The 18,821-nt window shown below is 43.7% G+C and overlaps 4 protein-coding genes across 5 annotated transcripts; 2 read left to right on the top strand and 2 right to left on the bottom strand.

The window, feature by feature from the left end:
- Positions 1-8: 8 nt before the first annotated feature.
- Positions 9-3,305, top strand: wdr83 (WD repeat domain containing 83). Its single transcript, XM_062388389.1, has 10 exons — positions 9-160; positions 471-592; positions 1,026-1,146; positions 1,283-1,388; positions 1,474-1,522; positions 1,777-1,903; positions 2,086-2,153; positions 2,323-2,431; positions 2,671-2,785; positions 3,002-3,305. The coding sequence occupies exons 2-10, from the start codon at positions 490-492 to the stop codon at positions 3,155-3,157; spliced, it is 954 nt and encodes a 317-aa protein (XP_062244373.1). The 5' UTR covers positions 9-160; positions 471-489; the 3' UTR covers positions 3,158-3,305.
- A 69-nt stretch (positions 3,306-3,374) lies between these two features.
- Positions 3,375-9,419, bottom strand: LOC133954112 (persephin). Of its 2 annotated transcripts, XM_062388420.1 has the most exons (3): positions 6,839-9,419; positions 6,098-6,285; positions 3,375-4,618 (listed from the first exon to the last, which is right to left on the bottom strand). In XM_062388420.1, the coding sequence occupies exons 2-3, from the start codon at positions 6,129-6,131 to the stop codon at positions 4,152-4,154; spliced, it is 501 nt and encodes a 166-aa protein (XP_062244404.1). In that variant the 5' UTR covers positions 6,132-6,285; positions 6,839-9,419; the 3' UTR covers positions 3,375-4,151. The 2 variants fall into 2 exon arrangements, with proteins under 2 accessions (XP_062244404.1, XP_062244403.1); XM_062388419.1 differs by lacking the exons at positions 6,098-6,285; positions 6,839-9,419 and adding an exon at positions 4,819-5,485.
- A 1,462-nt stretch (positions 9,420-10,881) lies between these two features.
- LOC133954083 (transcription factor IIIA-like) lies at positions 10,882-12,414 on the bottom strand. Its single transcript, XM_062388377.1, has one exon. It carries the CDS (start codon positions 12,310-12,312, stop codon positions 11,230-11,232), a length of 1,083 nt encoding a protein of 360 aa, XP_062244361.1. The 5' UTR covers positions 12,313-12,414; the 3' UTR covers positions 10,882-11,229.
- A 33-nt stretch (positions 12,415-12,447) lies between these two features.
- Positions 12,448-17,684, top strand: yju2b (YJU2 splicing factor homolog B). Its single transcript, XM_062388363.1, has 10 exons — positions 12,448-12,532; positions 13,607-13,653; positions 13,777-13,830; positions 14,283-14,365; positions 14,782-14,837; positions 14,922-14,982; positions 15,130-15,272; positions 15,503-15,675; positions 15,907-16,045; positions 16,348-17,684. The coding sequence occupies exons 2-10, from the start codon at positions 13,651-13,653 to the stop codon at positions 16,785-16,787; spliced, it is 1,152 nt and encodes a 383-aa protein (XP_062244347.1). The 5' UTR covers positions 12,448-12,532; positions 13,607-13,650; the 3' UTR covers positions 16,788-17,684.
- The last annotated feature ends 1,137 nt before the right edge of the window (positions 17,685-18,821 follow it).

The raw sequence follows: 18,821 nt of genomic DNA, 5'->3' as shown, positions 1-18,821 counted from the left end.
GCATCGCGCGAACTACCGAACCTATCAATGGGTCAGAGTAATGAAAGCAGATGACGTTTGATTCCTTTCAATCATTTCAATATCAATAAATCAACTATTTATTAATCAGTAGCATCGGGGGCCTCGTCCATGACGCTCCCACTACATTAAACTGGTTTAGGTGAGTTAACTGGGTGTGTAGCACTAGCTAGCAGCTAACTGGGTGAACATCTGCTAACCAGTGAACATGCTAGTTCTGTTCGAATCTACTGTTCAACCCATTTGTAGAAGAACCACACAAACGGAAGTGACTCACCTGGTATCTCCAGCAGCTTCCGGCTGATTCCTGTTGAGTGAACAAACTGATTCAGTGCTGTCGTGTTCCTGTGGAGAGAAGTGATGCTAACCCAGCTAACAGGGCTTCAGAAGAGCTTCTACTGGGATGGAGGTCGTTGTGGTGGCTGACACGTGCATGTTGTGTTTGTTTTCAGGGGATCAGGTTGTGTCATCATGGCGTTCCCTCAGACCAGACCTCAGGCTCCTCAGCTTCCTCAGCATCTTCTCAGGACCATCGAGTGTCAGCAGGGAGCTGTCAGGGCGGTTCGCTTCAACGGTGAGGACCACCCAGCTCCTCTCGAGAGGAACAGGACCTAACATCATTCTCAATCCTGCAAAGGTCTCCATTGTAGACAGAGAGATAGATTAGAGTGATGTTTGGAATCTATGGTGGCTTTACACCTGTTACAGCAGAAAGACATAGAAACTGTTTTACTATTATTCACAAATAAACATGTGTTAATTTGTTGCCAGACTAAAGTAATTTGAGCAAATCCTCGAAGAAGTGTTTGTCAGAAGTGCTCTTAAAGAAACGGAGGGATTCCAAGTCAGTGGTGCACATGTCATTGTGGTCCTCAGAAACACACAATGCTCTTTGGGTTCCAGGCAGTCTCCGGCTTTCCCCAGTTGGTAATCTGGCCTTTGTGTGAACCCTCCATCTTAGTCTCATTCTCAACAGTTTACTCCCTGTGTCCTGTGTCCCTGCTCAGCTGATGGGAACTACCTGATGTCCTGTGGCAGTGACAAGTCTCTGAAGCTGTGGAGTGTGAGCACAGGGACCCTGCTGAAGTCGTACAGCGGCCACGGGTACGAGGTTCTGGACGCTGACGGGTGAGTTGATTTCACCACGTCCTCCACAGGACTGTTGTTTATTAGCCATATGAATATGAATGAATGAGTGTCAAGTGTGAAAACGTGAAGAAAGAAGAGAAACTGAATCACTGTGTGCTTTTGTTTTCTTTCACAGCTCTTTTGACAACAGCTTGATTTGCACCTGCAGCTCAGACAAGACTGTGATCCTGTGGGACGTCGCCACGGGACAGGTCACACGCAAACTCAGAGGTCATGCCGGGGTCAGTTCAGCGGACTCTAACTCTGTGTTTCCTGTTTCTGTAGAAGTATTTGTCCAGTTTTCTTTACATCACTCTCTTTTCACAGAAAGTCAACTGTGTCCAGTTTAACGAGGAGGCAAATGTAATCTTCTCTGGTGAGTTTTCAATAAAAAGCCTCCGATCAATGAATAACTCACTAAATATGTTTTTTTATCACAATGTGTATTATGAAATATATCTCACCACTTAAACACTGAGGTGAGTTTTGTGTTCCGTATTTATTTTAAATTGCCAAGAGCTCATCAACACTAAAACTGATCCTCAACTATTTCTAAATATTTTTACATTTCCTCAGAAAAATATGTATTTGTTGTGATGTGTGTGTGTTTGTGTGTGTTTCTTCATCCAGGCTCCATAGATGGGACAGTTAGGTGCTGGGACGTCAGGTCCAGAAGATATGAGCCCATCCAGGTTCTGGACGAGGCCACGGACGGCGTCAGCAGCCTGAAGCTGATGCAACACGAGCTGCTCACAGGGTGAGACCAGCTTATTGCATTTTGAATCAATCACAGACCAACAAACTGCTCCTCTGCTGCTGCAGCTTCAATTCTTAACTGGCGAATAAACATGTTTCCCCAGTTTCATCACCCTCCATTGTAGTTAGTCACAGACTATAATAACTCACACACTCATTATTCTGAAATCATCTTCTGTTCAGATCTGTGGACGGCAGACTGAGGCGCTACGACCTGAGGGTCGGTCAGCTGCACGTGGACTTCATCAACAGTCAGTCAACATGTTTTCAAGAAAATTACTTTCACTGGAAAAAGTAGCAAGAATAGTTAGAATCAGAATAATAGAAGTGTTATTAAGTCTATAACACCGGGAAGTCACGTTATGTCACCAAGCAAAAAACATGGTTATAAACATGATCTTAAACGTGTGTGTGTTCCAGGTCCCATCACGTGCGTTTGTTTCAGTCAGGACGCTCAGTGCACGCTGAGCTCCAGTTTGGATTCAACACTCCGACTGCTGGATAAGAGCACCGGGGAAATGTTGGGAGAGTGAGTGATGTTCTGTCTCGTTTCAAATGATAAAACATGGAATACAGTATTAGAGCACATTCATCGGATTCACAAAACTCTTTGATAGAAAGTCTTCAAAACGTCTAAAACACTGCGGAGGTGACTCAACATCAGTCTTGACACAGCTGCAATAAAACAAATCAAAGATTAGAAAAGGTTCCTGGGAAGTTTACTGTCACATTTAAATGTTGAGGCCTTGTTTGGTTTGTTCCTCTCAGGTTTACAGGACATAAGATGAAGGGCTACAAGCTGGACTGCTGTCTCACCAGTAAAGACACACATGTCCTGAGCTGCTCTGAGGACGGACACGTCTACTGCTGGGACCTGGTCGAGGTCAGCATCCACCTTCCTGTACTATCATAAGAGTCATTCACAGAACAGTGAACAGAATTTACTGGCGACAGGGGAAAGCTAGAGATCTGATGCTGAACAGAGCCTCGTCCAGCAGAGCAGCAGCCTGTGAATCAAATTCAATCTAAATCCAGACTGTATACTTGACACAGTTCTAGAAAGTACCTCTCATGTTTTTTCTGACTCTCTGACCTCCAGGGCTCTCTGACCTTGAAGCTGTCGGTGGGACCAGCTGTGGTCCAGTCGCTGTCCTTCCACCCCACAGAGACCTGCCTCCTCACCGCCATGGAGGGGCGTGTCCAGGTGTGGGGGGCGGAGCCAAAGGAGACGGAGGAGGACGTGATGGACACGTAGCCTATGGACTTTCTGTTTTGGTTGTTGTTCTTCTGGATGTGAATCTATATTAAGTTCAAGAGGGATTCGTTTGTCTTTGAGAAATAATCCAGGACTTTCCGGGATTTTTGTATCTTTCTATATTTCTAATAAAAAAATACATTTTCCACATCGTGTAATATTTCTTTTCACTCTAAATGAACCGACCACAAACACGGATCCTTTCTGTACAAGTTGATGTTTATTAGGAACTTTACACACAATGAATGTAGAGACGAGCACATCACAAAATAAATTAATCAGCATGACGAGAGGACGACGTCAAATAAATAAATAACTTATCTTACATAAATACATTTTTCTAAACTGTGTCTGGTTGATGAAACCGTCTGAACTGTGAAGAACTTCAAACCAGACGTTGCATCTACGCAGCTTCGTTCATTTGATCTGCTCCATTTGTAACTTTCAAAATTGCACTGAAGAATTTAAATAAATAAATGTCAGCTTCATGTATGTTTGTCAGGAGGTGAAGATTCAGAGTAGATCCAAATCAGCTGACACGAACAATAGTTAAGTATTTACATTTGAAGAATACACGTCAATTTCATTATGTATTTTCTGCTGGCGACAGATAAAGAAACAAACTTTTTCTCGAATGCAGAATGTTCTTAAACTAAGAAAAGCTGCCCAATTCTTTTTTACAGTTCGAATATTATCAAAATAAAATAAAATAAAGTTATTATTATCGTAGTGAGTCCCTCTAGGCCACTTTTCAACAGAAAAACTGGATTCTTTCACCTAAACATGACAATAGCTTAATTTGTGCTCATTTCATAACAAAAGGTTTCAGCTTCCATCCTGCTGAAATTAAACTCTTCATTTACAGACATTACAAAAAAACCTGGCAGCAAACTTTTCCCCTCGGAATCGCTTTGTCATCACAACCTATCATACACACCTCCCTTCCTCCCCTCCACCCCTCAACACCACCCTTCTCCCATCTACTCTCAGCCCTCTACCCCACACAGCTGCAGCCGGCGGCCGACAGCTTCTCCACCTTGTGCCAGCGGTGCGAGTTGTCCAGGAAGGCCATGTCCTCGTGGTGGGTGGGCCTGCAGCAGGGCGTGTTGTGCCACTGCTCCCCGGGGGCCGGGTGGGGCAGCACCCCACTGAGCAGCAGGCTAGTGAGGGTGAGGTCGTGGTTGGAGCGAACCCGGGGACACGTCCCACTGCAGTACTTGAAGAGGACGGTCTCGTCCGAGTCGTAGCCGAGCCCGAGGTCCCGGACCTGCAGCAGGATGGAGCGCAGGCCGCACTGGGGGTCAAGGGTCGAGCGGCGTGAGCGGACTGGCATGGGGATGATGGGACTGGGCGATGGCTGGACTCCTGAAGCTTCTGCTTGTCTGTCTTCTTCATCTGGATATCCACTTCCTCTGTCTGCATCAGGAGACGTGTGTGGAGACGGTGTTTCCTGCGTCTGATCTAGAAAAGACAGAAACAGAAAATCAATACAAATTTAAATACCAGTTATTTAGTCTTTCACAAAAAATAAAAAGCTTTTAAGGAGCAGAAAATTAAAGTTTAAAGTAATAGATATCCAAGTCTAGACATAATATTTAGGACAGTGGTCTTGATTTGAGCCAAAAGGTCATAGGTCATCTCGACCCACAGCCAGCACTTACCGATCAGTGACCTCATCCAGCCGCCCTCTCCCCTCTGGACGCAAACCAGAACCACAAGCAGCTTCAGCAGGGACCTCATCGCTGCTCCTCTTCAGTGAACCAGGCACACGTGTTGGGTTTGTGTGTCTGCGGGTGTGCGAGTGATGCTTAAGATGCAGACGAGTCACGACCTCCAATATATAGCCCTCGGAGATAAAGGGGGGTGAAGGGATGAGACAGAGGCTAACCCGTTACTTGCCAAGAGACTATCCCCCTCACCTGAGCCTGACAGGGAGCGTAGGAGGGCAGGCGGGCGCTTGACCCAGAATTTGTCCTGTTGGGATTATCTAATTGGTGTAAATCACTGGTTTATTGTTCAGTTTCTCCCAGATGTTTTTCCAGAGGCTGTTGGCCAGTGGCACTATGGATTCCCTGAGGTTTCCTAAGAGCTGCTAAGGAGCGGACAATGATGTCACATTGATGATGCCGAGAAGCATGTGTGATGAATGAACCTGCAGATAGGAAGCGAGACAAGACGAGAGCGAGAACGTTCAGAGGTGGAACTTTACAAATGTAAAAGAAAGACGAGTCCATGAGGAATGTCTTCAAATAACAGGCCCCTGTTGTTTTCTGTGTTTGGCCCTTTTTCTTGTTCTAAACATCACAGCCGAGGAGAAGCAAAGCAAACAACCAAAATCCTTTTTAGGGTCAAATGCCAGATAAGAAAGGGAGGTTATCAAACAACATGGGCCTCGTTCAGCAGACATTCCACAATGGGTGACTCGTCTTGAGCTGCTCCATAAATTGAGGGATTTCATCAGCAATGTGAGGCTGACATGTAGAATATGTAGAATATGCATTATGTAACGTATATAGGGCCCGAGCAGATAGTCAGCCGGTGGAATTTGGATTTTGCAAGAAGAAGAAGAAGAAGAAGAAGAGTGCATAGTTGGACCGAGTTGCAGGCGCAGCTCAGGCACCTCAGTGCACCGTATTGAGCAAGTGATGCTGAAATGAACACAAATTCATTTGTGAGTAGCCAAGCATGTGAACTTTATTCCCGCGCCTCTTTTAGGGAAAATGTTGACATTTTGTTCTGGAGTGAAATGAAAGGAGACACTTTTTATGTTATTTATGGCACCTGTGCTTTTCTGTTCGATCCCAGCTGACAATGGGCGAGAGGCGGAGAACACAGAGCCAACAAACTACAATCCACACTCAATTAAGAGTCGCCAATCAACTTAATGGACTAAAGGAGGAAGCCAGAGAAACCCCACACAGACACAGTGGAACATCTAACCTCCAACCAGCTGCAGGTCCAAACCAGTTAACATCTGAGCCGGCTGTTGAGGACACTTCGGGGGCTCCTGTGATCGGTGTCCTCCAACCTGAACTGGTCAGCCATTCGATCCCAGTGGTCCCCATCTAAATGCTGAAGTATCATTCCACCAAGTTTCATGGAAACCGTTCAGTAGTTTTTTTGTGATCCTGCAAAAACATCACCTCACACATGAGTCAAAGAAACAATTTCAAAGGTGAAGAGAAGCAGAAGCAGTTGGAGCAACGAGTAGGCAAAGGAGCTGATGCCTCAGTACAAGATAAGTGATTCAAGATGTTTGTATAATAATAAAAATACATAAAATGTAGTGAATAAAAACTGTTTTCATAACACGGAACATTAATTTCTCTGAGTTTTGTAAAAACCCAGCTCCTGGTTCCACTTACAGACAAGAGGAGTGTGTCCAGTGAGAATCAAGGTTTATTTATTACAGTTAAAAAGACCCATTCCTCATGTATTATAGCTCTGTTGATATGAATTAGAAAGGAATCATCTCCAGATCTTGAACTGATATCCACGCAGATAATTTACTGCCAGGAATTCTCTCAAGGATTAAGTTTCTGCACTAAATTACTAATTCCGAAGAGAAACGGCCGTGTGTCTTTAAACGAGTTCTTCCTCTGGTTAAGTCCAGGCCTCTCAATCAGTCTGATTCTAACTTTAGTGAACGTGACCTTAAACTCAAATTCATGTTTTTATTACCATGTAAATGTTCATCTTCATCCTCTCTCCTCAGAAGAAGTCAGTCTGCAATAGAGATGCTTTTTTTAAATGAAGGTTCATGTTTAACACACAATGATGGTGTTGTTCAGTATTAAATCCCCTGAGCTGCATGAAGGGGGATCCAGCGACTGAAGTCACTATAGGCAGAAATGTTGAAAACAGAAAATGGAAATAAATGAAACTAAACTCAAGCTTTGATTTTACTGGGTTGCTTATACAGTAGCTGCCACTGTGTAAATGCACCCCCCCTCTTTTCTGGAACATTTTGTAAATACACGTTTGTTATTTACAATCTCTGCTCACGCAGTTGAAACCCCATTCACGGAAAGCTTCCATTTCCCAGTAATTTGCATGGAAAGGGCAAAGGGCCCGACACATTCCTTCCACTTCTCTCGAGATGGGAGGCTGAGGGCCGAGTGAGAGGTGGAAAGACGGCGGGACAGCAGAAGAGGTGCTGGGAGAAACACGGCGGAGATAGAGCGATCCTGTTGGATGAGGGCCTGCAGAGCCAGTCTGGAATTCCCCGACGTCAGACGACAGGAATGGAAAGAACGTGGCATAATTTTCTGTAAAAGAAGGGGTGGAAAAAGAGGAAAAGATGCAGAATGATGACAACATTTCACACAGTTCAAACAGCCCCTCGTTTGAAACAGGCACAACATCACATGTTACATTTCTTCCACCTCTCGATTCCCTACATGTTCTCAAATCATCCATTTTTTAGATCTAATGACCTTTTAAACCTCTAACAAAACTCAACAAATAATATAATCTCTATGTGAGACATTAACTGTGACTCTTCTTGCATTTAGTTGTAAAGAAACATATCATTTTTCATCATCATGCAACATATTGTGCAAAGCAACAATTTGGGCCGAACGTTCATGATAACAGAGGTTAAACACACACAACCAGAAACACATTAAACTGGAGAACCATTTAAACTAATAACATTGTGTGAAGTCAGAGATATCAGACGTGTGGGTGTAGGAGTGAGGAAGTGTCCAAAGAACCAGAACTGAGCTCTGATAGAGTCTTTAATAAAGCAGAGGGCGACTCTACTTGTTTTTTAACGTTTTCCTTTGTGTCTCAATCTCTGGTTTCAAGTCTTCTTCAATACAGCTGATGTTTATGTAGTAAAGGATGATCCATTCAGAGTCAAATAGACCATAAAGCACTGTATGCATTGGGGCGTGGATACCGCATTGTGATTGACAGCTAGTAGTGTCCAATAGGTGCAGGTGTAGGTAGGTGTGCAGTGTCCTCACACTCAGGCAGGCTCCACCCCCTGCTCCTCCAGACATGATGACAGCTGGTTTCACAAAGCCAAGATGGCGCTGGACCAAATGTCCAACTGGCTTCAGAACAGAAGCTCACAAACCAGCAGGTGATGTCACCTGACTGATGACACTCGGCCACGCCCCCAAACTCCAGGACCTGCAAGAAGCAGGCGGACAGGATGGAGAGGGTCCTCACGGTGACCAGCGCTCTACTGGTGGACACTGCAGCAGGAGCGTTTATCTCCAGATGATTTGGAGCCGATCGATCAATGGTCAATAAAAATATGGCCGAAAAAAACTACACAAGTGATAGAAAGACAATCTAAAAGGTAGCATTGACCCGACCATGATTTTCATATAGGTGAAGAAGTCAGAAAATGATTTCTCCAGGTATCTCACAGGACTAGAGACAAGACGTCAGGATGACATAATTAAGAAATCCTTCCGATACACAAAGGCTCCATTGCCTGATTGTGATGTAAACAACTCACGCACAATATGATGCATCAACACTCTGATGCGTTTAAGGCCAAGTTTCTTTTGCCGCCTTAGCAGCTCAGCTTCTGGAACTCCCGTGCCATTGCTCCCAACGTGAACATCATCTGGTGTCTAGTCTACTTTCTTTGTTCAAGACATCGTGGACCTTTCAGGGTGGAATCCCTCTGCCATCACTCTGTCTCCTCTGCATTCCAGCACGTTCAGCACATTCATTTCACCAAGCAGACATATGCATCAGAAACATATGTCGTTTATGATGCAGCGCTTCCTCTGTGTCGACCTGCTGTTATCAGGGAAACTAGATAAATCCCTGAGGCCCATCATAACCTGAGCGTGGCAGTTGAAGTGAAAGACGATTGGGTTGAGGCTTCTACATCGAATTCTTTATCTGCATTAAAACACGTGATTTCACTTTCTGCTCCTCGTCACATAACGACCACTTAAATAAACCGTATTATCTTTATAAGGTTTTATGCGGTCTTATATTCCTTATTATACCTGTCGGGATGTTTTCCTTTCTGTTGAAGCGCTCACTGATAAGATGTGTTAAATGAATAGCAGGCCGCAGACAGACAGGCTAACGCTCAGGTATGACTCCAGACTGAGCTATAAATGTAGCCTGAGTTAAATCCACAACTGATAAGCAGAGGTAAAAATAGAGCAGAGAAGTTATGGAGCGGTTAAGGTATGAGACTGTGAGATGTAAAGTTCAAATGAAGACTTATAAATGAGGAGCTAATCAAACTAAATGGGGGGAAAAAGCGTTAGAGACAGGATTTGAAGCAGCGTCACCCAATCTGAGCTTGTTCCCAGAAACGACCTGTGGCCGCGTAGGAGGCAGGTGACGACAGGACGGGTCCGAGTCACGTCAGGACGGTTGAAACTAATTGGACGAGTTCTGCTGCACATTCCTGGGTGAGCTGGTCAGACAGCCGGTCCATGTAGGGATCGTCTGAGCCGAGCGAGAGGGCCGGGAATGCAGGGAAGCAGCAGCCCTCCAGTAACTGGAAATATTCACAGAGGATTTGGAGTCGGAATCTGGAGCTCGCACACAGGGGCTGTGTCCGCTCCTGTTGAAACTGTAAATCTGCAGCTCAGAGCCGAGATGCTCCGCCGAGTGGGATCACGGCTGAGGAATCTGCAGGTTTCCATCCCGACCTGTGAACGCCGCTGGTTCCTCTGACAGCTGCACACCCCTGGTCTGGCTGGAGAGCTGTGACATCAGCCAGGAGACTCCTGGACCATGAGAGTGAGAGACACATCAAGCACATGGCCAAAAGTATGTGGACACCGGGCATGACGTGGAAACTCAACATACTTAGGACACGTGATTCTGAAGGATTGTGCATTAATCAAACTGTAACATGCTGTGAGATGAATTGTGCATGTGTGGTTGCATTGTTCTTACATGCACATACTTTGTTCATCGTGCACATTGTGTTGTTTTAATAAGCACATTTGATTTCATTATTAAAGGTTGTGTTCTGTTAAACCTGCATTACAGAAAGTTTCCTTCCTTCTTGGTTTTGCAGGGTGCCATATTATGTAGACTGATAAAATTGATTTGAAAAATTGCTTCCATCTATGTATCAGTGCCTTTTGAACATTTTAACAATACGGCTATAACACTGGTAAACCTGATAATGATCACTATAATCATGACGCACAATTTCACACCGTTTCATCTCTGGCCATCAACTAAAAACATCTGTGTGGTTGTTTCTTCAGAATACATTCTTACACAATCTTGTCCTGACACTACTGATAAGTTTACCTTCACAACATGCATCACATTCCTCATTTAAAACACAGCAGACAAACAGGTCTTCTGATATCGACCCCTCTAACATGACACACCCTAAAATGAAGACTATTGTTGATATTACTTTTCTCGTAACATTACAAATGTATATTTAAAATCTGTTTTTTTCTTGTGCTATTAAATGGCCCCAGTACCCAAACCGATGACATGTAATAGATGATTAAAACTGTATCAGTCAGGAGCCAAAAATCCAAAGCCACGTGAGTTTCTCCCACAGAAAGACTTGAGATTTTTATGATTAACGTAGATGTTTGAAATAATCTGCCTGTCAAACCAAATTCCAGCTTCACGTCAACACACAGAAATTGAAAACAAATACTTCATAACTCTGGAGGAAGCTTCGGAGGGAATGCACAGTTTGTACAGGAGATTACATTTGGGATGACCGATCTATAAAGACCATAAAAAAACAGGGAAACTCGTTCCATTCACAGGATTTATTTAAACACTGTTGTTCTGGGAAGTTGGATTTTTGTGTTGATAGCACAACAAATTGTATACAAAATATATTCTAAAATACAAATGACGGATATATTGATGTTATGAATTAACGTTCATAGAGAGAGAACCCACACAGAGGGACGGATCACCTGGACCAGACACATTCCTGCATGAAGACCTCAAGTTCACAATTCATTTTTTTAGAAAGAACATTCACAGAAGTACTTGTACACAAACACACACAGAGACGCAGACAATCAAGCCTAATACAACGAGTAAAAAATTACATTACAAATGTTCTGTTCACATTCTGCTGTGAACTCCAAAGTCTACACTGATAAAGGAGAAGTCAGGGCGCTGGTGAGTCCATGTGTGTCCAACCCAGCCGAGCTGTACAGCAGGGACGCATCCTGCAGGAGGGACACCAGCTCCACAGGGCCGGGCGGATCACAGCTCTTCTCATCTGACCCTCTGGAGCCCGACTCAGGCTCCTGAAGCTTCTTCGCTTCTGCGTGACCACTCAGCTTGGAAGCGAGAGATCTCCTGGGTTTGGATTTCCTCGGCTTCTTCAGCTTCCTCCTCTCCGGGTCGTGTGCGACGCTGTGGCGCTGGAGACTCTGCTTCATGACGAAGGTCTTCCCGCAGCCCGGGTGGGGGCAGGCGAAGGGCTGCAGCTCCTCGTGGAAGGAGTTGATGTGGCTCTGCAGGTTGAAGATCTTGGTGAAGGACCTGCCACAGCCGTCCCTGGGGCACTTGAAGACGAGCCGCTCGTCGGAGTGGACCCGCTGGTGCTGCTGCAGGAACCACGAGTCCCTGAACACCTTGCTGCACAGCTCACACCTCAGGACGGGCCGGTGCTGCTCCTTCCGGTGCTTCAGGTGCTCGGTCCAGGTCTTGGCCCGGAAGCTGCAGCCCTCCTCCTCGCAGGCGTAACCCCTGTGCACCTTCTCGTGGCGCTTCAGCTTGCTGGGGAAGGTGAATCGCATGTGGCAGCCTTCATACGTGCACTGGTAGGGGGGCAGCTGCGTGTGCTCCTCACACTCGTGGGACTTCAGCTGCTTGTTCTTCCTGAACTCGAGCCCGCAGCCCTCGAACCTGCACGGGTACGTCCTCTGCTCCTGGCTGTGCACGCGGCTCGTGTGCCTGGTGAGGTTGCAGTTGGTGGTGAAGGCCTGGCAGCAGCCGGGCACCGGGCAGGGGAAGGGCCTGTCCCCGCTGTGGCTGAGCTGGTGCCGCTGCAGGTGGTGCTGGGTGCAGAAGGACTTCCCGCAGCCGTCCCGCTCGCACGCGTACGGCCTCACCCCCGTGTGCTTACACATGTGCGCGTCCAGCTTCCACTGCTTGTTGTAGGCGGCGGAGCAGGCGGGGAACGAGCAGATGAAGCGTTTGTGCGGTTGCGGGTTCGATTCCATGTCAGCGGCAGTGACAGATAATCAATAACAGATCAGATCGATGTGTTTCTTTTCCTTCTGTCGCGTGACGCTTCCGCTCCCGCTCCCCGCACGTCGTCCATCTGACGCTGGCACTTCCTGCTTCAACCTCACCCGACTTCCGGAACGTAAATATGACGCCTTATTACCCATCGGGCGCTGTGTGTGGTTGTTAGCAGTTTGTGCAGCTTCAGGAGAATCTGTAAGAATTTTGCTTTGATAATTTTTTTACTAATTTTTTTTTTTTTAAATGGACAGTCGCGTGTTTGTATTGAATTAACGGATCGTGTCGTGTCGCGTTTACAACCTCGAGCACGAGGCTAACGTTAGCGCGCAAGCTAGCTCCTGCTACTGCTAGCTCGCTATGCTAGCTCCGATGAAACTCTGAATTTGTTAAAGAAAACGTGAAAGTGAGTCAGCTCTTAAGATCATTCAACACTTCACTCACCCGTTAGACGTTAGAGAATTCAACTACGTGTTCGTTAGCTACAGAAAACTAATGTGGTTGTTGTGAGGGGATCGAAAGACAGATAGATAAACACACAGACAGGTAGAGTCAGATTAATAGATAGACAGACAGATAGACAGCTAGATTAATAGATAGACAGGTAGAGAGTCAGATAAATAGAGAGACAGATAGGTAGATAAATAGATAGACAGACAGCTAGATAAATAGATAGACAGGTAGAGAGACAGATAGGTAGATAAATAGATAGACAGAGAGGTAGAGTCAGATAAATAGTTAGACAGACAGACAGGTAGAGTCAGATAAATAGATAGACAGACAGACAGGTAGAGTCAGATAAATAGATAGACAGACAGATAGGTAGAGAGTCAGATAAATAGACAGATTGACAGACAGGTAGAGTCAGATAAATAGATAGACAGACAGACAGGTAGAGTCAGATAAATAGATAGACAGACAGATAGGTAGAGAGTCAGATAAATAGACAGATTGACAGGTGGATAAATAAATATAGAGACAGGCAGGTAGCGAGTCAGACAGACAGACAGACAGACAGGTAGATAAATAGACAGGTAGACTGATATTGACAGTACAATATTTGAAGTATAAGCTGATTAAAAGTAACCAAGACCGGGTATTGGAGCCAAATATAAATACAGATTTAAAGATCTATTACTGAACACTGACCATTCTTGGCTGGAGCGACTGCAGTGAAACCTGATCTTCTTCTGCAGATCCAACAATTAAGTTTGACTCTTGAAATGTTATATTATGTTTTCAGTGACTCGACTTCTTTTTATCTGCCGACAGAAACGTGAATCCATCTGCTCTGGTGCGGACACACAGGCGTCACCATGGTGAGCCACGATCTCCACGTGCTTCTGTCAAGATTTAATGATTCATAAGGATTCATGATTAAATACTCAACTTTTACTCGTAACTAACAAATAATGCTGTTTTTCTTTCTTGTCCTTTTAAAGGGTGAGAGAAAAGGAACAAACAAATACTACCCTCCAGATTTTAACCCGGCCAAGGTGTGTATGATCATACTACATACATTATACTGCATTACATTGCATATTGCAATCTGACACTGTTCACTGTCTTGCATCTTGCATTTCACTTTTTACTTCACTTTTTATATCTTTTATCTATTATATATATTATATTTATATATGTTTATGTTTAAATGAATGTTACTGTGTATAAATGTTAGAAAAGGGGAGTAAATAAGAAGTTAATAGTGAGTAAATAAATATTGTTTATTTTTATTGCTTTTCTTATGTGTGATGTATTTATTGTGTTTTTGTGTTTTTATGTTTTTATGTTTCTTGTTTGCACCAATAACCAGAGCAAATTCCTTGTAGGTGTAAACCTACTTGGCAATAAATACTTTCTGATTCTGATTCAGTTACACAGTGTGTGTCTGTGTCGTTAATTTATCTTTGTGTGTCGATACTGATTGTCCACCATTCTTTGACTTTAGCATGGATCACTCAACGGCTACCATAACACCCATGCTCTCAGGGAGAGGGCCAGGAAGCTGTCTCAGGGCATTCTCATCATCAGGTTAGTTCACACATATATAAAGAAATGGTGTTATATGCACACATAGATGTACATATACGTGTTATCAGATATTTGTTATCAGGTTTGTTAGGGTTAAGCATCTTCAGAGGACTTATTTAAAGTTATTTAGTGGAACAAAATCTACTGTGCAATTGAACCTTCAGGTGATTATTTAGAACCATAAATATCTATTGTGATGATCGAAGCGAATTTAGAATTGACTGTAGAATTGACTTATGTGTGTTTATTTCTTCAATACATAATGACGTGAAACTTCAATTAATCTCCATCGTTAGTTCGTTTATTTATTATTAAGCACATAATGTCAGACTGTAAAAGATAAAGACAGGAAGTAAAGTCACTTTACATCTTTATCAGCGTTGTCGTCTGTACCAAACACAACTGTGTTCTTTTAGGTTTGAGATGCCCTACAACATCTGGTGTGATGGCTGCAAAAATCACATTGGAATGGGTGAGTGTGGAGACAGATATTATTGTGTTGCTTAGTATCACCAACTGTCTTCATATCCTTAACCCTGATGTTGTGTTGGTACAGGGGTCCGTTACAATGCAGAGAAGAAGAAAGTGGGGAACTACTACACCACGCCAATCTACAGGTAACCACAGCCAGACTGGGTCGGCTGCTGAATCATGTGTTTTGCTCCAGTTATGCTTCAGTTGACAAAACCTTGTTAAACATCAGAAAATCATAATAAACCTCTCTGCCAAAGGGACTGAACAACTTTTGTTGTTTACAAATCCAGGTTCAGGATGAAGTGCCACCTGTGTGTCAACTACATTGAGATGCAGACCGACCCGGCGACCTGCGACTACCTGATAGTGGCCGGAGCAAACCGGAAGGAGGAGCGCTGGGACATGGCAGAAAATGAGCAGATCCTCACCACAGGTCAGGGATTCATGTTATGTATCAATTCAAAACTCATATAACTGTTTCTTGAACCATTCTAGCCATTCTAAATCTATGTCTGTAGGTTTATTTCTATACTTGCTGCAGATTTTAAGACTTTTCTTTTGAGGGATGACACTGTTTTTCCAAAGGACACAGCCTTCCTGCTTCTCTTTCCCCTGCTCGTTTTCTGCACCTCATCCTTTTCTCTCTCGTGTTTCACTGTGCAGAGCGAGCAGAGAAGGAGAAGCTGGAGACAGATGCTATGTTCAAGCTGGATCACGGTGGAAAAGACAAAGAGAAGCTGAAAAAGGCTCTGCCCTCCCTGTCTGAGATCCAGGACCACCAGTCTGGCTGGAAGGACGACTTCCAGCTCAACAGCACCCTCCGCACCAAGTTCAGAGTAAGATACTTCTAATGTTAATCCTGTGAATTTATGGAGAAGTTCATGCAAAGAGTTGAACTGATTATCTGTCCCTTTCATGCCTGTCACACAACAAAGAACCCCCAGAAATGTAATAGTAACATAAACAACCATAAAATGAGTCAAAGCAGGATTTTAAATATCGATGTTCCACCACTGAGATTGTGTTGTGTCACGTGACTCATGTCTCGGCTCTAAATGTTGTTGCAGACTCAGAAGAAAGTTCTGGCCGAGCAGGAGGAGAAGGACAATGCTGTGAGGATGAGGACAAATCTGTCCATCCCACTGCTGCCAGAGAAGGAGGAGGACAAGAAGCTGGCTGCTCTACTCACCTACCAGGCGCCCGACTGTGAGCAACACACACTTTGGTTGAACAAGCTTCTCGTGACTTATTCTCTGATTGCCCGGTGGGAAAATGTCCACACCCCGTGAATCCCTAAATTCAACTCTCACCAAATGTCAGATATAAGTCCTCTGTAATTTTTGCATAATCCTGCTGACTATAAAACAAATAGAATAGGATGAAAACATAACAACACACGGTAGATTTACTCAAAGTCCTCGTTGTCCCATGGCCTAGTTTACCAAATGCAATTTCCCTGAGCAAACCTTGAATTCTATTTAATGGAACTCTATTCTGTCCCCCATCAGCCTATGAGGACAAGAAGCACATCAAGCGGAAAGAGATCTGCTCCCGTTCATGGTTCAACTCCAGCACCGCCACACCAGGGACAGCTTCAGGCAGTCTGATCAAGAAGCTGGTCCTGCAGGGGAGAGAGGCAAAGGTGGCCAAAGCCCTCAGCTCCCCCCCCGGCCAGCTGATCCGAAAACACTCGGGAGGATTTAGCATCAAAACAGAACCCCGTGCCACCGTCAGCTGCAGGAAGTCAGACCCTGAGGTCAACACATGTGTCGGTGAGGTCGCTCAGACTAAATGTGAGCACCCAGATGCAGATGTTAGACCCACAGAGGAAGTGGATGGAGGACTGATGAACGCAGAGGACTCTGAGAAGGAGAAGGACAGAAGCCGAGGACCAAACACATCCCTGGTGGCCGACTACAGCGATTCAGATTCAGACCCTGGACAATGAGGCTGCTCCTCATGGAAGTGTTCAACAGGACAATGGAGAACACATCGTTTTATTTTGATATAATTTATATTTTCACTTTCACTCGTCAGTCTGGTTTTACAGTACGGACACATATTCTTAACGAAACATCTGGAATCAAAATGTCTTTTTAAGCATAAAACGGTTTTCAAAATGTTCAAGTGTCATGTGACATTTAAGTTTCTTGGAAATGTTTAAGGTGTTTTATTGCAGAGATTCTCAATTAAAACATGATAAGAAATATTCCAGGTTTCCCCTCATGTATGTCCCTTGGAATAATTTGACTATTAGTTTACACTTCCACATGTACGACAGAATGACACCAGAGAAATGTCTTAGAAAGATATTAGAGATGTACTAGTTTCCTATATTTTCACTATGTCAGAACAGAATACTCTTATATCACGATAATCTTAATGGATGAATCTGGAAAGCTTTTACGGACCCCAGTTTTATCTGACCCATGTTTCTCAAAATCAGCTTAAAATATCCATTTTATCAAATCTGTGAAACCTTGTTTTTGTCTTTCAGAAAATCGTTTTTTTCTAAATTACCTCCAGTCATGTTTGAAAAATGATTTCACTACATTATCGTGTTTTTCAAAATCTCTGATATTTTTTGGGGATTCTGTATCTTCAGCACCACGAACACGTGACCAGTCATCTCATTGGTATTCCAGTAAACAAAAGTCATTTTAGAGAAAATACATTTTCATAGAGTTTTAAAAGAGGAGTTGAGGAATCTGTCTGATTACCGATCCACATACACCAAGATCCTGCACATGGATGTGTAATGGATGTGGAGCTTTTCTTGATTCATGTTTTAGTCAAACCCCCCGAGAAGCTTACAAACTATCTAATAAACTTTCATAAACCAGAACATATCTCTATCTCACTGAATAAATCACATACAAACCACAGAGGAAGTGGATGGAGGACTGATGAACGCAGAGGACGCTGAGAAAGAGAAGGACAGAAGCCGAGGACCAATCACATCCCTGGTGGCCGACTACAGCGATTCAGATTCAGACCCTGGACAATGAGGCTGCTCCTCATGGAAGTGTTCAACAGGACAATGGAGAACACATCGTTTTATTTTGATATAATTTATAATGTCACTTGGTTCAAATCTGGTCATACAGTAGGGACATCTTTTACAAAATGTATTTTTATGCATAAAAGGGTTTTCAAAGTGTCATGTGATATAAACGTTAATTGAATGTAAGATACTTTGAAATCGTCCTTTTTATGTACCGTGTATTTTTCACTTCAGCTGTTTACTCCAACCTCCGGTGGTGAAAAGCAGATTTTGACTTTCAGAAAACATTCAGTAAGAACATCAGTTTTGATTATGTTTGAGTAATGATTTTAGTACAATATCACATCTCAGATGTATTTTCAGCACCACAAACAAATGTCCATTCATCTCTCTGGTATTCCTATGAACAAAAGTTAAAAGCCATTATAGAAAACTCAATTTTTCAAAGAGTTTCAAAAGAGGATGCTGAGGTGTCTGATCAACAGAATGAGGGGGTTGCACATCAGACATTCCCAAAAGATTTCATAAAGTGTAAAGGTCTGAAGTCGAGATTCAAAGGAAGACGGAGTGTCTGAGCTCGGTGGGCTGAGAGTTTTAAAGTGTGGGGACTTTCACACATATGATATGATAGAGGATGAAAATAAAGTCAGAGTAGCAGCGCAAGTGGAAAATGTAATAAGAATAAAAATATGAATATAGATATATTAGAAATAATCACACATATCTACACATGAGGCGGTTCTTTTCAAAATGTGCAATTTAATCAAATGTATTTTTTTAGTTTATGACAGTAGGTGCTTTGGCTTAAACTCACATAAGAGAGAACGAAAGCTCCATGAGTCAATATCCAGTGTGTCGGCACTGATTCATCTGAGAAATTCAACTTTTTGCCACTGACCCTTTGACCCCCTGTCCTCACAGCTCCTGCTTGTGTGTCTGTGTGTGTGTGTGTATGTGGGAGGGGGTCTGTACTTCATT

Source organism: Platichthys flesus, chromosome 5, assembly GCF_949316205.1.
Source record: "Platichthys flesus chromosome 5, fPlaFle2.1, whole genome shotgun sequence".
NCBI lineage: Eukaryota > Metazoa > Chordata > Actinopteri > Pleuronectiformes > Pleuronectidae > Platichthys > Platichthys flesus.
The sequence above is the reverse complement of the archived record's forward strand: the minus strand, read 5'-3'. Positions and strand labels throughout refer to the sequence as shown.